Source organism: Danio rerio, chromosome 1 (assembly GCF_052040795.2).
Source record: "Danio rerio strain M-AB ecotype USA chromosome 1, GRCz13ab, whole genome shotgun sequence".
In the NCBI taxonomy this organism is placed as follows: Eukaryota; Metazoa; Chordata; class Actinopteri; order Cypriniformes; family Danionidae; genus Danio; species Danio rerio.
The window spans coordinates 40,944,859-40,970,265 of NC_141021.1; the positions used below are offsets into that span (position 1 = coordinate 40,944,859).

The 25,407-nt window shown below is 34.8% G+C and overlaps 1 protein-coding gene across 2 annotated transcripts in view; it reads right to left on the reverse strand.

The window, feature by feature from the left end:
• Positions 1–756: 756 nt before the first annotated feature.
• The window catches only part of LOC147846951 (E3 SUMO-protein ligase ZBED1-like), a 56,046-nt gene continuing 31,395 nt past the window's right edge, over positions 757–25,407 (reverse strand). Inside the window, exons 1-2 of one of the 2 annotated variants that reach the window (XM_087237378.1) lie at positions 3,599–4,818; positions 757–2,668 (exon numbers count right to left, since the gene is read on the reverse strand). In XM_087237378.1, the coding sequence (XP_087093504.1) occupies positions 1,787–2,668; positions 3,599–4,564 (1,848 nt within the window). In that variant the 5' untranslated portion in view covers positions 4,565–4,818 and the 3' untranslated portion in view covers positions 757–1,786. Of the gene's footprint in view, positions 2,669–2,712; positions 4,821–25,407 lie in introns of those variants that run through there. The other variant, XM_088649512.1, reaches the window with a different exon arrangement.

Consider the following 25,407-nt stretch of genomic DNA (forward strand, 5'->3'; position numbering starts at 1 on the left):
TTAGATGAATTAAATGAATTAGATGTTAACGTAAATTAATTCAGAATATTACAAAGTGTGTTTGGCATGCTGTCTCAGGAGAGAGCCCTGAGCTGATAAGATCCTTGTGTCTGGGGTTCCCTCCTGTTTGCAGGGTGAGAGGGGAGTTTGAGCTCAGGTAGATCTCCAGAACTCCTCTACTATTGGAAGCTAGTGAGCAATTAGGGATTGTTATGATGATATAACTTACTAAGAGCACGTCGATAGTGTTGGATTAGTCAATTAACTTAAGTTGCTTGTTTTTTTAGACTGTGGGAGGAAACCGGGGGACCTGGGGGAAACCTATGCAAACAGAGGGAGAACATGTGAACTCTGCACAGAAATGTCGACTGGCTTGGTAATGACTAGAACCACTGACGTTCTTGTTGTGGGGCAACATTGCTATCCACTGGGCCGCCGTGCCGTACATCTAGAAAAGTAGGAGTAGGGCAGGATGGGGGTATTCCAGAAAACGAAGGTGACTGTGTTTAACCCCTATGTAAAATCCCGTAAAAAAATGACTGATATTCTGATGTCTCTCCAGATATCATAGTGCAGTACGATTATTCTTGTGAGTCCTTAAACATATTTTTTCCTTAAATTCCAGATTTGGATTTGAACAAACCATTTTAAAAAAATGTTCCTTCTGATTCTTCTTCTTGATTCCCTTTTTTTATCTAAAAGACTGGACTTATTTCCCCAGAAGGAAACTTTTATCTATTTTTATTTTTTAACCGGAAAGACTGAGCTGAGCAAGAAAAAACAAACATATACACTGATTTCACATCACACTTTAATATTGTTTTAGTATAAAAATTGTTCTATGTTGTTACAACAATGCATTTCATGTGAGGTAATTTGTGTGAAATTAATGACTATTCTTCATATTATAATTCAATGACCTTAAGCTTTCGGATGAGGGTTACATCAGCTTTAAAATGATTCTGAGGGACTGATTAGTTGCCTGAGTTAGGGTTGTGCCGATAGACGATACTATCGTCTATCGACGATAGTCAGCCATATGGACGATAGCTAATAAAAATGACGATAATACGGCTTATTTTCTAGTTGCTGTTTTTTTTTGTCAAAATTATTATTAGGCAGTTAATATTATCAAAGTACAATTCATTGGCCCTTGCATATTTCACACTGTCATCGTCGCGTAACCTTCACCCACCTGACACCAGAGGAATATATTTTGAAAATCATTCATAAATTTATCAGTGTTAGGCTAATATACAAAATTATGTAATAATATATAATTTTTGTTATTGTATAGTTATGCTATTTTTGTTGTAGGCTATAACAAAAATACTAAAACAAAACGAAAATAATGCACTTTTGCCGTTTTTTTTTTAACATGGTTAAAATAACTGTACAATGTCTCTTTATAACGAGCAGGCTTGACATAATTTGTGAAAGAAGGAAATTTAGTTTTAAAGTCGCTTAATATGTTTTTCAAAGAGGAGTGATTCTCTTTTAAAAATCGTCATATGCATGCAAGCCGCAAATGTATGATGCGTATTCAAAATAAATGCACAATAATCAGTCGGCTATGAAAATGAAAAGGTTTATTTCAAACTCTAACTTGTTTAACATATTTAACATAAAATAATGTTTATCTCGTTGCTAATAGCCAAACACGTTTCAATAAACAAAATGCAAAAAAAAAAAATTAAATAACCAAGAACTAAAATAATGCAATAGTTACATTGCTTGCAGATTTAAAACAATATGACTGTTTACGATGCAAGAGTAATGCTTCCGTTTACAGATTTTTTGCCAAAAAAACAAGTTGGTTAACTTTTTCTGGTTTGAGTAGGCTGCGAAGTGGAGTGATTATGTTACCGGCTGCGCTAAACACGCGCTCTGAAGGGGTGCTAGTTGCGGTAACACACAGGTATTTTTTTGCCAGGTTTGCCATTAAAGGAAAACGGCGTCTATTTTCTTTCCACCAGTCCAGTGGCTTGTCATCACCATCAATTACTTCCTCTTGTAAGTAAGACGTGATTTCAGATTTTGCGCGCTGGTCTACAGGTGTGGATGTGGACACAGACGGCTTTGCTCTCCCAAGAAGACGACCCAGTGTTTTGATCCTCTTAGCCGGCTGATTCTCGCTTGATGACGTACCTGCCGCATCTTCTTCCTCTTCCTCCTCCACTCTGATGGGTACAGGTGGCATATTCCAATATTCCACCATCTCAACCTCAAGCTGTGATTTGATCACATCACGTTGTGCGGCATCGATGTGGTCGCCCTTATAGCGTGGGTCAAGGAGGGTAGATTTGCGCATTAGTTGGAGGGTACTGTCGTCATATTTCGAGTCGAGTTTCTCCAAAATCCGCCGTTTAATTCCTGCCGTCATCTCCACATCAGTCTCCTCCTCCTTCAGGATATCCTTTGTTAGCTGCAGCATGGGCAGCAGAGATGAGACTGTCACGTAATTTTCAGCTGATAAAATATCAGTAAATTCTGCGACAGGCTTCAACCCATCCCTGACAGCCTCTAGTACAGCAATGTCCTGCCAGGTCACGTTTGGGAGTGTTCCACGACGGCTCTTGTCATCAGCAAAAACCCTTTTGATGGCAGGAAGCTGTTCCAGAACTCTTACTACCATGGCATATGTTGATCCCCAACGAGTTGTACAATCCTAAAATATATTAAATGACAATTATGCGTCGATTGTTAATGTGATCACTTATTACACTGTAAAAAGTTTTTTAAGCAGTCCCTCACCCATTTAATAATTTGTCTTCAATTAAATATGTAATTATTTGTTTTATTTTTCAAGTAATATATTTTTAGTTTAAAAAGTTGCTCAATCTAAATAATTTTTATTAAGAACTCAATTAATACATTTTTAGTTTTGACGAATATACAATTTTTAGGTTGGATATTTTGTACGCGCATGCACATTATACACACTCATCACCACCACCCAGTCAATGGTCCGCGGTCGAATCGCAGACGACGCACTGGTCACTTGTGTGGATGTGTGGAAGTAAAGTTTAAGTTTTTAATAAATATCGATGTAATCAAAATTATTGATGTCTTTTTTGTATGATTTGGTCAAATAATAATTATTTACAAATTTACAAATAATAATTATTTACAAAAAAAATCCAATTTTTAATTGAAAAAAATCTAATACATATGCTATTTCTTAATTAGAATTTTTTGTTTTGATTACATCTAGGCTATTTCTTTTTGTTTTTATCAAAAACACAATTTAAACATTTTTACTTCATTCAACAAGAAAAATGTATAGGCCTACATTGTGCCAACTGCCAAGTTATATAAAATAGTTTTCTTAGATTTATAAAATATTGTTTAGGTCAAGTTACTTATTTTTCATTGACTAAAATGATAAAATATAGATGTGAACATTACCTTAATTTTTTTTAGTTAGCCTAGATCAACAGAAATCTTTTTACAGTGTATAGCCTAATTAAATAATATTATATTTGATTTACAAGTATTATTTCTAGTCTGACAAAAAATATATTTTTTCTTATTTTTCACTAAGATGGTTGTGCCACAAGATAAATATTAAGCAAATAAAATATAATAATTTCTGTACCGTTATCAGCATACGTTGAGGTAAATTTAGCTGTTCCTGCGCCTTGCGGAGCTCTTGTCGCCTCTTCCAGCTGTGAGAAAATGCCCCGTTAATATTGCGACAGATTCCAAGAGCGCGATCAGTTTTTGTTTTCTCCTTTTGTAGAGAATAATTCACTGCCACATTCAAGTTATGGCCAAAACAGTTCAGCCATGGCCATCCGAGCCTTCGTATGGCCGCAACAATATTGGCCCCGTTGTCAGTTGTAATGCATGAAATTTTACTCGGTTCTATGTCCCAATCTTGCATGGCATCTGACAGCGCCTCAGCCAGTACCTCTGCAGTGTGATTCTCCGGAATAAATGTTGTTTCCAGGCATTTTGCTTCGAGCTTCCAATCTTCCGAAATATAATGGACTGTCACAGACATATAGGGGGTCATGTTTATGCTTGACCACATGTCTGTGGTCAAAGCAACAAAGTTAGCAGCTTTCAGATCTTTAGCAATGATGTCCCTAGTTTCATTGTACAAGTTTGGGATAGCTGTTTCGGTGAAGTACTTGCGCCCAGGCAGCTCGTACTGTTTATCAAAGGTTTGGAGCAGGTCTTTAAAGCTTGCTTTCTCGACTGTATGATAGGAGACCATTTCCTTCGCAATGTACTTCGATACAGCTGCAGTGCACTGAGCCCACCTTTCACTGTTTCTTTTATACTTTGTGCTTTTTGAAAAAGCTCCGATGATTGATGGCTGACTTCGATCTTTGCTAATCGTGCCTTCTCTTGGCGCTAGTTTAGCAGCCTCAGCAGGGTGGCGGCCACGCAAATGTACGTACATGTTTGTGGTTTGTGATCCTTTTACCGGCACAACCTTCGAGCAAAGTCTGCAAACTGCCTGCGTGACATCGGCGGGTTCACCTTTTTCATCTGGTGTAAACCCGAAATATTGCCAAATAGGCGATGTGGCATTTTTCTTTCCCACCAACACCATCTTCCTTGTCAGAATGATAGACGGTCCTCATTTCCCATGTGTCATTTCGCGTGATAATTAATAATTACGTTAATATTAAAATAAAAGTGTAAATTAAAAAGAAAAAGTAGACTAATAAGTAAATAAATGATCTTATAAATAAGCAAACAAATAAATAATCAAAAAATTGCCCCTCCCCCGATACTATCGTGTATCGGCGATCTTACAGGCTGACGATAGGACGATATGACAATGGGCATTATCGCGCAACCCTAGCCTGAGTCAAATGAGCCAACCTCCAAGTCCCTGTTTTTTCTTTATTATTGGAATTTCTCCACTATTGTAAGTCAATGGGCAAGTTTGGAGTGCTGTTGACCCCCAGGGGTATGACTTAAACCCCAGTTTTATATGTAGTATTTCACAGCTTAACATCTTTTTCAATTATGTAAGATCATGTTTCTAAGAATATCTCATTCAGAAGACAAGTACAATTCTGCAACAAATCAATGTGACATTGAAGATTAAAGTCATCCTGACAGCTTTGAAATCTTTTTTTACGGCTAAATTCACAGCTAAATCAATTGTATTAAATTAAATAGTTTTACTATTTGTATGTATTATTACATAAATTATATATACTGTAGCAAAGCAGAAGAGACTCTTTTTTTTTTTTTAAAAACAGTCTTATGGACACGAGCACAGTCATGTTTATAATTAACATATGCCCTTTATTGAGTAAATGTGCTGTACAATAATTTTTTAAAGTTTTAGTTAAAGTTAAAGTTTTAAATTGGAAAATCAAATCAAATAAAAAAAATGAGACAGACTCTTCCTGAATCGATAAACTATCAAACAGTCCACACACAAGATGAATCCACACGTTCTTTGACCTTCATTTATATTTACTACCTAGACTCTTCCTCAGACAGCGTAATTAGCACTTCCTTCCCTGAGCGTGTGGCGTCTAGTGGTAAATCTCCATAATAAGTCGACATGAACCAGTCGATTCTTCTTAATTTTGCTTGCAGGCAACTCACACGCGGCTTCGGCCTGTGGTTTACATGCACACACAAAAGTTCCCTGTCACATGGAATAAACGGCGATGTTTACCACGGCAAGAGGGGGATGGAGTCAAGTTTTTCTCTCATTCTCCTTCTTTCTTTTGGCTCTGTTCTGCATTATCTCCTCTCATTGGCTCGTTCTGTGATGTGGCATTTGTCAGGTCATGTGGCCTGTGGCAGCTCCACCTGCAGAGTGTCTGTGCTCTGTCCTGTCAGAACACATTCATCCACGCATCTCCTACAACACTGTCTGAGGGAACATAACGCTAGACTGCAACCGCTGGTTAGAAAATACCCATTATGATTATGCAATTCTGAAACAGGTCCTGCTGATGGATGGACAGTCTATCTTAAGTTATGTAAAGATATTGTGACGTGTTATGTAAGGGTATGCTACCATTCAAAAGTTAGAATTTACAATTTAACCATTTAAATTGAACACTTTATTTTTTTTCTATGTAATCTTTATTGTTCCAATTTTAAGGAGTTTTATTTGTGGGTAGTGCTGAACAATATATCAAAAGTATTGAAATATTGCAAAATGTGGATATTGCAATATACATAGGTTGCATAAACATTTACTCTATTCTTCTTCCAGTTAAACAGCCAGTTACTGTCGGTGCCAACAGCTTAGTGGTTAGTGCATTGACACATAGTACCCAGGTGCTCGTGGTGACCCGAGTTCGATTCCCGGCTCAAGGTCCTTTGCTGATCCTTCCCCTATCTTTGTTGCCCACACTTTTCTGTCTGTCAATCTCCACTGTCCTGTCAATAAAAGGTGAAAACCCCTAAAAAATAATTATATTAAAACACAGCCTATTTCTTTCATGTATTTTAGGAAAGGTTGATGAATTGACATGTTGTAAATCCAGCAACACTAATCTCTTCATTGCAACGCAAGCCCATCACCATAAAAATTCAAAATACATGCTCGTACACATATTTAAAAATTGGAATATCCAACGCAATCTCACAACAATTCGTAACTTTTTGATTTAGGGGCTAATTCATATGAATTCGTACGATCTAATTTGTACAATTTTGTACGAATTGCTCATCACCCAATGAAGGTTGGGGTTAGGGTTGGGTGCCACGCCTCCTTTTTAAAATCGTACATTTTTGTACAACTGAACTTATACGAATTTGTACGAATTAGCCACTAAACTGACAAAACGTAAAATACTTACGTTTACTCGTGAGATCAGGCTGGAATATTACATAATTCTCAATATAATTAAGATCTTAGTCAATATTTAGTTACATATAAGGGAAAAAAGAAACAAAATATCAATGAACGAATAAATCATCATGCTGCGGTGAGTCAAGTAACACAAAATTCAGAACTAAACCATTCAAAACAAGAGGGTGATATATGAACACTTCAAATTTTTTTCTATGGCATCATTATTGTTAAAAAAAAGGAGTTTTAGTTTGTTGCTAGTGCTGTGCAATGTATCAGAATAATTTAAAAATTGTAAATGTGCATATTGTGCATATATGGTTTGCAAATGAGCAAATCAATGCAAAAATTTCTTTGTGTAGTTGCCACTAGCACATCATCTGAAAGGCTGCTCAGCACATCAGGAAATTTAGTTACATGTCAACACGCTTCTCTGAACCAAGCAGAGTGTTCATGCTGGTTTTCTTGTTAAAAATTCTGTACAAATTTAGTATGGATGCTGAAATGTGACCAACCAAGAAAGCAATGCAGTAAACAAGTCACTGCACTTCGTTTCAAGAGATTTTGCTTACCTGATTGTTTTTGATGTTTTCAGGTTAACATAACTACACCGGTGTAGCAAAGTGATGGGAATATTTGATTTATTTTTGTTTGTTGACATTGTCAAAATTTGTTTTATGCCACAGTAAAGCAAGGTTGTTGACTTTCAGAAGTTGTATAGTAGTTTGCTCCTTTCCCTGAAATAATTTAAAACATTTGTTGCTGAGCACTGTAGCCCTGTATATACACACACGAACACACACAATATATATATATATATATATATATATATATATATATATATATATATATATATATATATATATAAATATCTTATCGTACTATTTAGCATGCTATCACATATTGTACTATGTTTCTTCAATATCACACAGCCTTAATTTTGGCTATATCAAAATAAAAGAACTATAGTTTACAAAAATAAACTAGGCACTTACGTTTACATTTAGTCAATTACTTTTTTCAAATCCCACATTTATCCATGTGACTAAGAAATGAGGAAGGCATTAAGCAATGCTAATTAGTGTTAGTGATACAAAGTTCTTGTTGTTGCTGTTGTTGTTGTTGCTGTTATTGTTGTTGTTGTTGTTGTTGTTGTTGTTGTTGTTGTTGTTGTTGTTTAGTGTTTACAGAGGAAAAAAACATTAGGTTTTAAATGTCTTTCAAACATTGTCATGAATTCAGCAGTCCATATGGGATAGGGGAGGTAACCATTCCAAAAGTGAAGAACAGTGAATGAGAAGGTTCTGGAAAGTTATTTAAAGCCTCTCTGTGATTGTACTATGAGGTGGCGCTCTCTAACTGACTGAAAGCTTCTGGAGAATGTACTGTAGATATGTAAAACAAAGTGGAGGTAAAAGGGTGTAGAGACAGTTTAGCACTAAAAAGTGTAAGGATCTGTCTCATCATACAATGTGTTGACATTGAAGAGAATTAAGACTGAAAGCTCACTCCGCTGTGACTAAACCTCTTATCAGCAGAATAAATAAAAAGGCTAGACTGACCTTTTCTGAGGGGCATGTTATGTTGATGGAGAACTGGTCCAAAGTTCAATCTAGTAATGAAAGCAAGTTTGATGCATTTGGGTCTGATAGGAAGTATTGTTTTCATCAGACTGGGGTTAATATACTGTAAAAATTAAACAGAGCTAATATGTCAACAAAGATTAAGTTATTGTTTACAAAGATTAATAATGTTCTTTAATAATGATTGCTCATATTTACATTTTTCCCCTCTTTTCAATTTAAACCACCACTTAGACATTAAAGACAATTGTGTTAGTTTAATTTTACCCTGACAAACAACAGTAAGCAACTACAATACTTGAAAATGTAATAATAATGAGGAACAATCAGCTAAAGCCATTAGAAGACAATGGCATACCTGCATTCTTAATTTATAAGAAGCAATTTGACTTTTATTAATATTAAAAGTATGAATGTATATTTTTAGATTTAAGATGCTTTTAGAAACCCCATTTTATTTCTCTGTCAATGGAAAGTTCTTCATTTTACATCCCAGAACTGCATTCAGTGTATAGCTTTGAGATCATTGTCCAGTCATATAGTGTTAATGTCATATTTTTAAGTGACACTCAGTAGTAAATGTGATAACGTGGCTCTTATTCTGATCTGTTAGGCTTTAATGCAAAATCAGTATAATTCTGTCTCCATCACACTAGTCCTTGTCATGGTTTCCTTCCAGGCCTATCTGTCTTTCTCACTCCTTCTCTCGATTTATCTGTGGCTGTGGTTATTAGCGGCCACTTTCTCCTCAATTAACCATGCTGCAACTCAAGCAGAACATTGTATCAATGCACGCAGGCCTGCCTAGCAACAGGCAGGGTATTAAAAATAACAGTCTCCCTTCCATAAACCACAGCGTTAATCCATGCACTGTCAAACAGAAGGGCCGCGCTTTGAAATGTGCTAAAATCAAATTGGAGATGGAGAGTAAGAAGATGTGTAAAGCTTGGCACTGGTTTAATATTAAGCTTCAATAAGACAGGAAACTGGCCTCAATTACACTAAAGTCTTGAGCTCGGAAGAGGGCTGCAATGTGTCATGGAAGGTCTTTCTCCTCAGAAAGGCAATTATTGTTCAAAATGAAAAAAAAAAAAAAACAGATTCATATTCTGTTATGTTTTATGCATGCCAAACCTGAGGCGAAAATGTGAAATACAAAGCCAAATTTTTTTATTGCTTGCCTCGCGGCAATTGTGTTTATCATAGATACATATTTATAAATGCACACTCAAAGTTTTATGAGCGATTTTAAATAAGGACATATGAGATTATGAATAATGTATTTGGGAATGAATCAACAGACAGTTTGTTTCCTGATTTATAAGCAGGGTCGTCATCAAGCAAGCACTGCAGGGTCTTTTAAGGTCCTGGCTTGAATAATGTACGCATCGGGTTCAGATAAAGCTATAAAAATCTCATCCCAGGATCCCCATTTAGCTACACCCTTGTTTCTTAGTACGTGAGGGTTCTGTAACACATTTGTGAATTGAAATGGCTTCATTAAAGCTTAAGCTGGAGATTCACAGCCTCCAGGATCCTATTGCTCAAGCTTCACCCCAGGGTTGTAGTATATGAGGCAGACATTCTTATCCTTTGCTTTCCTTAGTGGGGCAAATGGCTCTCTTCCATCTGTGCCAGGCACGCAGCAAACTGCTGATATTCCAGCTATTCTGCTTTTCTATACATGAGGTGTCGTCTGATTAAGAGTCAAGGCCACTCTTCTGTGATTCATTTTATATGAGGTCCTTCAAACCTTCATGTTCATTTCATAAGGGGACTTGAAAAACATGCTGGTTGCTTTGTAGAATGTGAATGACTAGTGATCTTCAGCATTTCATTACACATTTGCGTGGAGCGGTAAATTGGACGTAAAGTTAGTTGGTGAGCTCTGTTGAATCTGGAAATGCTTGTTTCTTCGTAAAGAAATTTAAATTATGTTTGCTGTTTGTTTAAACTACTTATTTAAAATGAGCTGAAGCAACACAATTCTTGAGGGTTTTTGGGGACAACTTAATTGTTTTATGTTCAATCCACTGAAATACATAAAAACTAACAAATTAGCTTTATTCCTTCATTTTGTTCCAATAAAAATCGATAACATATGATTTACAGTGTGCCTATATATTTGAATAATCATTTGAATATGTTTTATTATTATTATTATTATTATTATTATTATTATTATTATTATTATTGTTGTTGTTGTTGTTGTTGTTGTTGTTGTTGTTTTTGTTATTATTATTATTATTATTAGTAGTAGTAATAGTAGTGGTGGTAGTAGTAGTATTTTACTTTTCTAATTTATTCTACTACACCCGAAAATTATTCTTCCTGATTGTTCAAACTACTTTTAAATGAGCTGATTTTTATTTATTTATTTATTTTACTTTAAAACATTTTTTTATGTTCAATTAAATTTGAGAAAAAAGTTTAGTTGCTTAATGTTGGCACATATTCTGCCACTAACAAGCCCTTTTTTATATTCAATATAAAAAAAAAAATAAATAAATAAATAAAAAACATTGACCTTCTAAAACTCTCTCTCTCCTTATTATTCCGATCGGAATTAAAGTGTTTTTACATGTTCTTTTGTTGGTTTAATTACTTCTATTTGTCATTTGTTGGTTAAATTACTTCTATTTGTCATTTGTAAGTATTTTTTTTTGGGGGGGGGAAACATCTTCTGAATGATTAAATGCAAGTTTTTTAACTGCAGATTCAAATGTAAAAAAGAAAGAAAAGTTACTGCTAGTATGATATTTTCTGTCATATGTAATTTTAGGATATGTTAACCTCCTGTCAAACAATAATGACAATGCACTGTCAACTTTTTTCTGTAGAATCTACAGTAGCTTACTGGTAAAAATACAATTTACAGCACAATTTATCTTTCTTCATATATATATATATATATATATATATATATATATATATATATATATATATATATATATATATATATATATATTTTTTTTTTTTTTTTTTTTATTTTATGTTTACTGTAAAATATACATTGTTCTACAGTAAAATACAGTTCATATTACAGTTAAGTACTGTGTCATTTACAAAAATCGTTAGCAATGTGGTAACGTTGCAACATGTACATTTATCATATATAATAGAGACCAGTTAAATGTTTCAGAGATTATAACATAGTCATTTAATATTGCAACTTAGGAAAAATATGGGAACATATTTTGTTATGTTTACTGTGCAGTTCTTTCTTTCTTTCTTTCTTTCTTTCTTTCTTTCTTTCTTTCTTTCTTTCTTTTTTTCTTTCTTTCTTTTGTTCTTTCCTTCTTTCTTTCCTTCTTTCTTTTTTCTTTTTTTATTTAATTCTTGATTTTTTCTTTCTTTTCTCTCTCTTTTTCTGAGCATCCAAGCATGGTTGCCATGTTTATATATGCCTAAATGAACTGAACTAATTGAGAAAATTTGCCAGGTTCTGAAACCAACACTTCAAATGAGCCAGGTGTCAAGATGCCCTGAACGCGTTTTGTTTCTTCATTAGCCACTGGTAACAAGCGTTGGTCATTTCATGCACGACATTTCATCATAAACTTGATGAAAGTGTGTGACTGATGAAGTGCTTTAGGCATATCTGTTTTAAACTAGAAAACACTGCATACTAGAAGACATATTCATTTCAAATGTGACTTAAAAAGGTTGTTTGCTTTGCACACTTTTAAAAAACAAAGGATGCAAAAGGGGTTTTCACAGTGACCATTTTGGGTTCACCAAAGAGCATTTCTGCAAACAGATCAAATCAGTTAAAGAACCTTTTTTTTTTCTTAGTATATTTTTTTAAAGAATTTAAAGCATTTAAAATGTCTGAATAACATTTTTGTTCTATTATAAAAACACTGAATTTTGACATTCTCAATTGCTCAGGGATTAAAATAGTTAAATGTTGTTGTGTTTTCTTGCAATACTTCTTTTTCGGTCCAGCTAGCTTTTACTAATTATGTATACAGCAAGTAAACCATCTTCTCTTTGTTTAGAGTGCACCTGTTTATGAATACCTCTTTTATCAGTCATTTTGATAGACATTAGTAAAGCAACTGTAACAGAAATGTGAGATACAACAAATGTTGAGTCACATTAATGGAAGTTAAGAAAACGGATAGTTTAAGTTAAAGGGAAAAAAAAAAATAAAAAAACTTAGTCCTGATTTACTCTCACCTATGTAAACTTTTATGTACTTATTTCTTCTGTTGAACACAAAACAAGATATGAACAATATTGCGGGAAAAACAGCCTTTGACCAACATTTTACTATAGGAACAAAAAATACTATGGAAGTCAAAATATATTCCTTTGTTTTCAAGAGAATAAAGAAACTCAGTTTTGGAAACTCAGATTTAGATTCCAGTTTTGGAACAAGTAGTAGATGCATGTAAGTAAATGATGACAGAATTTTAGTTTTTTTAGATGCACTACCCCTTTAAGTGAGAATAGGAGACATTAATTTTCAGCTGTCCCTTGAATTCAAATGGACGGTATAGATTTTTTCTTCTTTTTAACAACAGCACCTAATAAGCTGTAAAAAACTAAACAACCTGGTCACAACTAATATATTCTTAAATCTCTCATTAGTCACTTAATGTACTGCGGAAATTTCTTCACATTTCAGTGAATAACCAGACACAATGACATGTTAAAACAAATTGAGCAATCTACAGTGAGCATTCAAAGTATTAAATGATTAAGTAGAAAGAAAGAAAAACAAATTCTCTGGATATTTTGGCTATTTTAAATTAGATGCGTTGTGAGAAATGTTGTAATATGTTGGTTCATTGGGGCCAAACAAGCAAAGCACTTCAGAGTTTATTTTCTGGCAGGCTGACTTGTTCAGGCAATCTTGTACTGATTGTTTTGTTGTGGATTTGAGATCAACTGTTGTGTTCATAAATGCTTAAAATAACCAAACTAGAAGAGGAAACTTGCCCGGTTTTGGGAAAACAAAAAAACCTTCAAATAAGCTATGAATAAAAAAAAAAATCTTGATTTGAATAACCATTTTACACAACCTAATTTATTAGCAATATCCTTTTTAATTTTGCTGTATGTCATTTTAAGACATGTAAAACTGCCTTTTAGACAATATTAATTTTGCTGTTGTATTTTTATAATATGGTGAAAGTAAAGCATATAACAATAAATTATAAGCTGGTTTAAAACGCTGCAGTGCCCTCTTAAGAGTGAAGGGATCAAAACAGTATATAGGAATGTCATGACATATAGTTTATTACATTAAAGATCACATTATAGATTTATTTATTTATTTATTTATTTATTTATTTAATTTTACAAATGAGAAGAAAATGAAAACATATATTTTTACATTATGTTAACTTTGTCACTTTATTTTACATTCTTAGGTGATAAAACACAGACGTTTGGCTAAATGGCAAAACATCTTCTCACTCCACCTTCTTATTCCACAGTCAATCACATAACATCATCAATTAGACTACTACTGACCTGAATGATTAAAAGTGTTAGCGTGCAGTGCAGACTACATTACCGAACTTTATACATTAAATCTACCCATAAAACATTTGTGACAGAATCCATTGAGCTTTTCAGCTTTAGAAATGTTTGTAATGTCAATGCAGATTTCACAATCCAGTCAAAATATTTTTGCTGCTTGTTAAAACTGCTTTTTAATGCCAAAACAACTAATTTCTTGAGGGTTTTTTTTTTTTTGCATAGAATTTTTAAAATTGTTTTAATTGCAATCAACTTATAATTTAAAAATTGTTTGGAACACAGCAGTTTTTACTGTGTGTCTGAAATGCCCATTGATGCACACATGGCTATCAATGTTGATAGTTGTTAAAAATATTTAATTTCACCTCAACTGTTATTCTTTTTGTTTATTTTGTAAATAACTGACCAACAAAAATACGTTACGATTTTATAAAGAAACGTCCAACAGACTAATAAAAGGACACATTTTCTTTTAAAGTCCGCTTGAAATCAAATTTTACAATGTTTATTGTGCTAGCTCACTTTGTTATTCTTTAGGTATTTTTTTATTTTATCCCCTGGCTGACCAAAAAATTGACAAATTTGTAATTCGTCCTCGACAAAAAAGATTCCTCACTGCCTAGAATGCAGCTCTGCATAAGACTTTTGGCCACAGGAGAAATAGTCGTGCCCAACTAAGCTTGGTTTCTCTTGAAGTTTTTTAATTCTTCACTTTCGCCGATAGATGAAGTGTTTTCCTTGCCGTTGTTGCCACTGGCTTGCGTTCGGGACCTGTAGAGCTGCGCATCGATGCGCATGCTCTTTAGTGTTTGGACTCTCAGCATGAACATTAAACCACACTAAATTGAACTAAACTGAACTGAACTTAAACTCTGAAAACTGAACTGACACTGTTTCAATTTACTATAATATTCTATGTAAAGCTGCTTTGACACAATCTACATTGTAAAAGCGCTATACAAATAAAGGTGAATTGAATTGATAAGCATACTGGACCTAGGCAAGGAAGCTCCAAATATTTTGGGTCACAACGCTAGCAATATTGGAAACACGCACTGCAGGAAATACCAAGATAGTTACCTGAAGTATGGTTTTATTCCATTTTCTCAAAGCAAAGAGTCCCTGATCCAGCCATCTGTGCCAAAGTTCTTGGTAACAAATGCATGAGGCCATCCAAATCAATAAGACATTTGCAGACGACTCATCCCCAATACTGCAACAAGCCCAGAGCATTTTTTAAACAAAAGACAAAGTAAGTGACACTCACCCAAAATGAGATGAGGGACATCACAGCTACTGACAAAAAACTTAAAAAAAAATTGCCAACTAATATAAGGCCAATGTAAGGGCCTACAGCTGACATTTTTAGTTACAAATGGCCTACTGATGATTTGCTTTTATATTTTTCCAATAGGCTATTGTTTGTGCATAAACATATCTGGATATTGTAATAAATATACCGTTTGTTTTAAAACAAATTTTTTTTGTTATCCTCACTACAAATTTATATGAGCGATAATATCATTAAATGTTGAGGGGGCCTTGCAATATTTTCTGGGGGAAAAGGGCATCTCAAGCAAAAAAAAAAAAAAAAATGTTGGGAACCAATAATCTAGACAATGAACTCCCTTCAACATTTAAAAAATCCATTCCATTATAAAATCCCTTGATTGGAGAACTGGATCCAGGCATAGATGTCCAGAATTAGTTTAACCGTGCGAATCTCAATTAACTACAAATGGTCATTAGGAATGCAAACACATATTATTCTCTGTCCTGCTTCTGCACACAGGTGATCTTTTGAAACAGCACACACATCTTCTATTCTGGTTTAGTCATTTATCTTGTAGCTTGATGGATGAATCTCCAATTTCAGCACTAATGAAGCAAAATGCCAAGTTGTGCTGATAGATATATATTGCGCATAGACTTTATACCCACATACAGTTGAAGTCAGAATTGTTAACCCTCCTATATATTTTGTTTTTATAAATTTCTGCTAAAAAGAAAGATTTGTTTTCAACACATTTCTAAACACAATAGTTTTATCTAATTTCTAATAACTGATTTTTTTTTATCTTTGCCATGATGACAGTACATAATATTTTACTAGATATTTTTCAAGATACCAGTATTTAAAAATATGATTAAAGTTTTAACTAGGTATTTTAGGATAACTAGGCAGGTTAGGGCAATTAGGCAAATCTTTGTATAACAGTGCTTTGTTCTCTATAGTGAATCCAAAAATAAATAAATAAATAAAAGATTTCCACCAATGATGATATACAGACATCTACAGCTGGCGGTCAGAACAGCAGAAACCTTTACTTTAAAACACGTCCCTTTTGAACTTGTATTTGAATGATTCTCGAGTTATGTATAAAGTGATGACAAAAGAGGTGATTTTACTGACATTTAAATATTATAAAGCTGAACGGCCTGAAATGCCATCAGTCTACAGAGATTTCCCAGTATTTTCTGTTGCAAACAGGAGATCACAATAGTTAACCTAGAAAATGCCAAAGCAAACACAGGCAGATTACTATGGTACAGCACTACACCATTCAAAAGAGAGAGACTGACTTAAGGCCCGTGCACACCGAAACGTTTAATGCTCGCGTTTTCAATTGACGTTTAACCCCTCCCGACTAAATAACTGGCGTCAATGTGATCGTGCACACCAACGCACCAAAGTAACTTTAACAACAAACATGTGAACTTCCTCTCCTCCTCGTCTTCTGTATTATAAGTGGTTGTCAGAAGCTTAAAGTTGTGTAGCGCCATCTAACATCAAAAGAGTGATTTTGCATACTCTTCAGCTTGATGTCAGTGAAAAGCGCTTAGGTTTGAATACTGAAAAACGTCTCATAAAACGGCGACGATAAACGCAAATGAAAAGCGTCCCAGTGTGTTGGAGCCTTTAGAGCGTCACTTACTTGTTTTATAATAATTTGATGAAGTTTAAATTACGAAAAGAAAACGCTAAGCTTTTCTCCTCTAAGGGCTTATTATGCAGTCTCTGTCGCCATCTTGTGGCTCTGCTCAGTATGACAGGCTGATGGCAGCTGATCTCAAAAATCTTTATATTTAAAATTGGAACTATCTTTATAAATAAACTGCATAGTTGTGTAGATGTCCATCTATTAGCCCAATGACGAAACTAACAGCATGGTCGAAGGTTAAATGCATGTAACCCTATTCTAGTGCTTCTGAAAAGAACTTTGTTATTTATTAGAACTTATTTACATTTTGTTTTTTAGCTCCAAATTTATTCTGACTCCAATTTCAACACCGTCAAATTTAGACTGTGTTTCTACTGGTAAGAACGGATCACATTCATCATTTATGATTAAATTTGAGTTTTGATTTATATTTAATTCCCTACTCTCCAGTCATACGTTCATAAGGGACCAAATGCCGCTCAAAGTTTCACGCCCCGAGTTTGCGTGTCTTCTCATGGACAGTATGTCGACACTCTGAACTTAGTCAGAGGGTGCAGGATTAACTAATACTTTAATAGTCTGGTTGCCAACTGCTCACTTATCCTAAAAAATAGTAGATTTAGCCACTTCGAGGCTAAAACTTTAGCAATTAGATGAATAAAGATCTCCATGCTGTTGTGTCAAAACGACTCCATACAGTCAACTGTGTCCTTAGAATCAAAAGTCCAATCATAAAGGTAGCGCAGGCTCCACTTATTCTACTGGATATAAAAAAGATTTTCAGGAGAATTCAGAATGAACCAAAACAAAATTTTATTTAAGTAAAATTGTATTATACCAATTACATAATAAAACAATTAGAAAGGCAGTTCAGAGATGATACTATAAAAATACAACATCCATTACTTAACGATAAACCAAAGAGTTAGAGATGCATACCTGACCAGAGAAGTCCGTTGCAGCATAAGTCTCAGAGATGCTGCAACGGGGTGTCTTGGCTATAAGATCCCAATGATATTTGTTCACGTTTCTTTTAAATAGTCAACTCAGAACAAACAGCCATAAATTAACGATAATAGAAGTGTCGACGAGACCCTTGCCTGGTGAATTTGAGGTGTTATACATTTCTAGAGAGGGAGCATCTGGCAGAGATTTTATCAAAGCCAAAAACCAAATCAACATATACCAGTGAAATATTATAGTGACATTAAGACTACTTTAGCAATCACACAGAGACATTAAAATTGTTCCAAACATTAATATAAGGCTACAAGATACACCATATCAAAACCTTGGACATTTTATGTGAACTTTGCTCTAAACTTAAATCAAGAAGGAGAGCTTGAGGTGAAAGGAGAATTGTGAACTTACTTGCATTGCCCCCTGGTTAGGTGTACCTCTGTCTTTCCAGCCCATGTTTGCATTGTCAACAGTGATTCGAATAGAACAGTTGAACAGCTGGTTTCTGGATCTTCTTCTTAGATCAGAAAGTCTATTGTTTTATTGCATAGCAATTCTTATGGTCTTGTTTCATGAAATTTTATAACAGTTCTTAATGTCTGATATTCTGGAGAGATTTAGCCATCTTACAGTTGCAATCTAAACAACTACATTCTTACTTAAAAAGGAATGAACCACCAACTTATCCAGCATACGTTTTACGCAGCGGATTCCCTTTCAGCCGCAACCAAACACCGGGAAATACCCATACACTCTTAAGGGGGTCGCACACCAGATGCGCAGCTCAGCGAAGTGCCACATCGCGCCACGCAGCACCATGCATTTTGAAATTCGAAACATGGATCTCTATCAGGGTACGCACATCGGCCCTGCACGTTGGTGGCTATCCACGGCATCCAGCCATGACTCAGAACACTGTTCATATTTCTGCCGCACCACAGAGCGCCAACTGAATAGTTTCATTTCAAATAAGATGTAAATGTGCGCATCTGGTGTGTGATACTTTCAACCTTCACGTGCACACCGTGTCGTGATACATCCGGTGTGCGACCTGCTTTACAGTCACACACATACACTACAGCCAATTTAGATTGTTCAGTTCACTTATAGCACATGTCTTTAGACTGTGGGGGTGGTTTTTGATTCAGTTTAGAAAAATATTAGTGTGAGATAATGATGATTGATGACTTTTTGTTTTTATTCTTTTGTACTATTCCAAAAATAGTATTTATTTATTTATTTATTTATTTATTTATTTATTTAGATTAATAATTCATCTATAGTCATCTATATAATAATTCATTTGTTTAGCTTTAAGGGCACTGTGAATGTGGAAGGCCCTGTAGACTATAACCGATGATCACTACAACCATTTAAAATGTGCTTTTAAACGACGTTAATGATAGGCCTGTGTGAATTTGCATTATTCATCACACAGCAGTGAGAATAAAGAAGAAGAGATGAGAGTATGGCTGTCTGATACTGTTAACGCTGTGAAAAAAAAGAGCAGACAGGTTTTCTGGTTGTGACATGTGCGTGAGGCATTTGCTACAGAAATTCTTTGTTGATTTGACAAATACTCAAGAGCTAAGTGACAACAGCAGTGAAGTGTCGCTTATACTACTCTTGAAAGATGTCAGAAACAGGCATGTAAGTTCCTCAGGTAGCCAATAGAGGGTGCTCTCAATCAAATACAAAAAGCCTATATGGCCATAACTCTGCAAGCTTCCTCTTAATCCAAGTACAAGAACAAAAGTTTAGAATAATTTACTGTAACATTACAATTTTATGTAGTAGCTTTACATTACATTGCCCACATGGGGGCGACATGTTGAGGTTGCATGATCTGGTGCAAGCAATGCAAAAAGCATAAATACTCACTTGAACTTAGTTCACAGAACTCCATGAAATTGTGTTAATAAAGCATTTATTAACATACCGAGTTACTTTTACTAAGCCTGCATAATAAGATGTATAAATGTTCATTTGAATAGTTTATTAATCATTTACTCACTCATTTTGAAGGATTTTCAAAACCACCATGTACTCTAAAATAACTGGTTTGTAAATGATGCAATACTTGATGAATCAACAAGCAGTTATTAAGCATAAGTTTATTATATATGTTCATATAAGTCAAGAATACAGCATTTGTAGCTAGTTATAAGCTAACCAATGTCTATTAATGTAGAGTTACTGCTTAACTAATGATGAATTAACTGTTTATTTGCTTTCCCGATTTATTACTTTTGAGTGTGATGAAAAAGTGTTTGTTCTTTCCCATGTGATCACGTAGGATGTAATGAAGATAACAACAACTACCACGATTCCACACTCATCACTGTCACACCATCATCAAAGTATGCCTTTGTTTGTTGTGAATATGCGCCCTATGTTTAATATAGAGAAGTAGTAGATTGATGCAAAAAAAGTCAAATCAAATATAGTTTAATCTAACAATGATGACATCAAGATAAAAAGTATATAATTTCTAGAACTTGTGTAACTTCTCGTTAAACGACAACTCTATACAACGTTTAATCCCAAACTTTGTGAGATAATTTGATAGTTGTTTATTATTATTCACTCTAAATCAACAAATGTTACGCGGGTTTCCTGAAGTTTTTCAAGAGTGGAGTTTCCAAGCGATTTATTGCTGATCACACAATCGTGCTTTTCTGTCAAGATGAACATTGCATTTGCGAATTCATTTCAATGAATCACCTAGCCCTCATTTTCAACATTTCTCTGATTAACAGAAACTGCTATAGGGGAGAGCGGAGACGAAAGTAACAAAGCAATTTTCTTGAAGCCCTGACAACATTTGCTTTCCAGGCTATAACAGCACCTTCAGCATTCACAGAACCGTGGTTAGGCCCGAATTTGAGTTTTTAAATGCAAAAAGGAAATTATCATAGCGGCTCTTTATAGTTTGTGTTTCTCTTTTCATGTGTCTCATTAATGATCCATCTACAGGTTATTTAGTGCATTAACACATCTTTAAGTCTGCACTGTCTGAGTTTTTTAGTTTAAAAGTAAATCAGGTTTAAATTGCAAGAGTTCCTGTGGGGATGAAAGTAAAACTGCTATTTATGTCCCACTGCTAACATTAATTCCTCTTTCATTTTGATTCCACATAAAGTTTACAATGTTTTTATTAAGATGTTTTATAAAAATGAGTATAAGTTGACAATAAAAATGAAATTTATTAAAAAAAAAAATTGTAGAACATTTTAACATTTTGCATTGTTGGATTGCTTTTGAAACATGGATGGAAGTGAAATTTAAAATGAACGTGCCTTTAATATTTATTTGCAGTTAGCATTAACAATAGTCATAGTCAGATATATTTAAAATAAATAAGTTTAAGCCAGTAAATCTAGCAAATATTATTACTTTTGACCCATCGTGTGTTACTTTCGTCCCTGCTGACGATGTCAAAAGTAACAATGTGCAACCTTTGTTTAAAGTGAAGTTATATAAGTGTTGTTCTACATTGATACAAAATAACACCTGATATTTGTAGACTACTCTTGTGAGTTCGGGTGTTTTCACACCTGCATTATTTAGTTTGGTTGAATCACACTAGAGTTTGTTTCCCTACTTGGTGTGGTTCGTTTGGTCAGGTGTGAATGTAGCAATCACATTCAAGTGCGCACCAAAAGTGGACCAAAAAAGCGTACCAAAACCTCCGTGAAGAGGTGGTCTCGGTACGCTTTCAAGCGAACCCTGGAGCAGTTTGTTTGTGGTGAGAACATGATCTAAACTAAAACAGACCCAATCGCAAAAAGTACAGCACCTTTTTGGACTAATCCAGCTACTGTAGTCTGATGCTATCCCATCTTTTAAGGTGTGGAGGAAAAATATTTGTTGAAATCACTTTACAATCAGTTTTAAACACACACAGAGAGAGAGAGAGGGGTGGGGGTGGGGGGCAAACATTACTAGATGGATCGTTGGTTATATTTCTGGAAGATGACCATGTAGTAGTTTAGCTAAATTAATTCACATCTTTTTCTAAAGTGACTTGCGATGCGTTAAAACATTGTTTTCCAGCTGCAGCCACGCTTAATTCTTGAAATATATAGTTTGTCTAAAGTGATGTATACAAACTATATAGTATACTGTGACCAAGGATACAATCACCCAGTGAAGTTGTCCCTCCATAGTAAAAAGCGGCATTTTGTGTCTGCCGGTTTGTTTATTTGCGGGAGTTCCATTGTCATTTTCCCGCACGTTAATTCTGACCAATTGAAAAGCAGTTTAGGAAATACGCTCAATTACATCTGGCAAATGAGTGATGTGGATTTTGTCACATGACTGCATTTTGGTTCTTTTCAACTGGTTTGGACCAAAGCAATCAGTGTGGAGTGAAAAAGACCCATAAATTGCAGAAAAATTATACAATGTATCATTTGTTTCCTTTGGTCTAGACCAATTGAACTGCAGATGTGAAAGCACAATGTCTGCTAAAAACATTATCTTTTAAAATGAGATTTATTTAATAAAAAATGGTACTTTTGTCCCCTGTGTCCTCTAATAGTCCTGCTGGCTTCAGTTGCACTATTGCTTGAACTCTCTCATCTTAAGTGTTTGACAACTCCTGCGGTTCACATTCTGTGCTTGGTCTTGTTTTCAGAAATGCTATAAAATGACTGCTAGAAGTGAGGGCTATTGTTACAAAGTGAGACATGGAAACACCAAAGGCATTTCATAAAGGTGACATGTTCACTTATGATTACATCCTTTACTCAACATGACACAACAATCTGCTGTTGTTTTTCTGCAGTTTAGACATAACACTCAGGATTCCCAAGAAATGACACGACTTAAGAACACACTTAGAGAATCATTGCTTTTAAGATCAGTTGATGGAAAGTCAAGCAAAGGTGGTTTGACAAGCAAATGCACATTGTTTGACTTCTTTAATTTCCTGAAGTGCTCAGATTCACACCACAACCCATACGTGATGCCCCTACTAACTATTTATACAATAGTCACAACTTGCTGTTTGTGACCAAGCATCTGTAGGCCTACAAATAACAGTGACAACTGAAAGCATTTCGGCAAGACAAATCACATCTGTAGAGGGTGTTGTTGAGATTTCAGACCAAAAGCTTGATGTTAAAAATTTGTTCACCCCAAAAACGGGAAATTTTGCTGTTAATTACTCACCCCTGCTGAAAAAAACAGCATATGCTGGTAAGGTATTGATGCGGGTTTTAATGCTGGTCTTGATGCTGGTCTCAATGCTGGTCTCGCTGATCTCAATGCTCAGCACTGAAACCAGCAAGACCAGCATTGCAACCAGCATGCAATCATCAAAACATACCAGTCAGCATATGCTGTTTTTTTCAGCAGAGACCTTCATTCATCTTCAGAAAACAGATTAAGGCAGGGGTCTCAAACCACAAGTGTATATGCGACTGCACAACAATGATAATGATTCAGAAATATTTGTTTTGTTGGGCCGAATCTCATCATATTTTTAACATCAGTTGCAGGTCAGATGGAGGAAGAGGCAGGGGGCAGTTTGAGACCCCTGGAAGTTAGGTATTTTAGATACAATCCTAAAGCTCCTAAATTGATCTTCCATTGACAGCAATGGACCCGAGACTTTAAACGCCCAGAAAAGAAACCAAAAACATTGTTAGAATATTCCATCCTACATTAGAGGTTCAATTGTAAAATATATCACATGCCACTTATGCTAAAATTTTATCTAATATATATCTTTTTAATTTTTGTTATGAAGATGAACCATGTCTCAGGGAAATGTAATGGATGGGATGAGTATTAATAACAAAATTTTTATCTTTGGTTGAACTAACCCTTCAAGTTGCAGGAAGTGTGTTGACGTCTAAACCAGGTCAAAATTACCCACAACAACATGGCTAACCCAGTTGAGAATGTAGATGAGGCTAATTAATTTTTAAGCTGACATCGATTTCAAATTGCTGTACATAATTATGATTTATGAGCCCCGTTAGTTGGCCAAGATATTAATTTATGGCTAACATTGCTCAGTGAGCTTGATATCCTTGCGTGTTTGTTTATGCTAATGAATCCACAGAGCGTCCAAGTTAATCAAACAGGAACGGAGAGCGAGAGCAAATTTGTGAATTTGTTGAGTTTAACTTATTAGATTCGTGGTGAATTTTACATTTCATACCTGTTAAACTGAGCAATTTGGAGATTTGCAGGCTATGCCATTTAGACATAGTCAGAAAGCCGGCATTTTTTTTCTTTCTATTTCAGTTGAAAAGTGATTGGTATGAGTTACAAATTGAAAAAGGTGTTAGCAAAATGTGAGGGAGGCAGGGCAGCTTCTGAGTCATTCACTTAGTTTTTTGGCTAGTATGTAATGCTGTGTGGCCAAGTACAAATCGTTTGCAGATGCTACTCTCACAATAAAGCCTGTTCAGTTTAGGGCAAAGGTAAATACTCCTACATTTAACACAGCTAGGTTGCAATAAATAAAAAAAAAACTTGCTCCTATGATTCATTCATTCATTTTCTTTTTGACTTAGTCCCTTTATTAATCTGGAGTCGCCACAGCGGAATGAATCGCCAACTTATCCAGCATATGTTTTACGCAGCGGATACCCTTCCAGCTGCAACCCATCACTAGGAAACATCCATATACACTCATTCGTACACATACACTACAGACAATTTAGCTTACCCAATTCACCTATACATGTCTTTGGACTTTTGGGCGAAACCGGACCACTTGGAGGAAACCCACGCGAACACGAGGAGAACATGCAAACTCCACATAGAAATGCCAACTGACCCAATCGAGGCTCGAACCAGTGACCTTCTTGCTGTAAGGCGATTGTGCTACCCACTGCGCCACCGTGCAGCCCTCCTGTGATTTGTCTGTGAGAAAATTTAATCACTTCTTTTACAGCTTGCAGCATGTGAGATCACTAAAATGATAGATTTCACTATTTTGTGTATTTATTTTTATGTGGTATATTTTTGTGTGAATATACCTACTGTAAGTCATTACAGCAGCAGATCATAAGTCACAAAAGTAGATTTTATTTTAGAGCACTGCCTTTCACTGCCATCTACTGGAAAGAGCATGGATTGCAGGCTAACAGAAGCATTACAGCAGGTCTGGTAATATAACTTTTTGCACAGATATTAAGTTTGCTGTAAAATCTGTTTAACCTGTAGATTCTTTTCCACATGCACTCACAAACATCTGGTTGGCACAGACTTTTCGTCTTGGATTGGAATTAGGACTTTTAAATTAATAAATATATGTTTAAACCAGCAAATATTTGAAAACAATATTCCTTAGTAATACAATATGCTCCCTGCTTATTCCCGGTTCTTTTACTTGACTTTATTATAGTTATTAAGTGTTATTTATGCTTTTTTAATTCATTAAATGTTTCCTCAAAGAAAAAAAAAGCCATAAGGGTGTCACATTTAAAAAAAAAAAAAATTTCTAAAATTTAAATATTAAATATTATATTTTTATTTTAGATATGATTTTTTAAAGTGATTCCCTTATGGTTGTGTAAGATCATACAAAACCTAATTTTAAAAATAATGTTTTTAAGGAAACTAAATTACTGGATTTTTACTTATCAATTTTTTTTCCTATCTAAAGTTTTTTTTTTTAATTTTA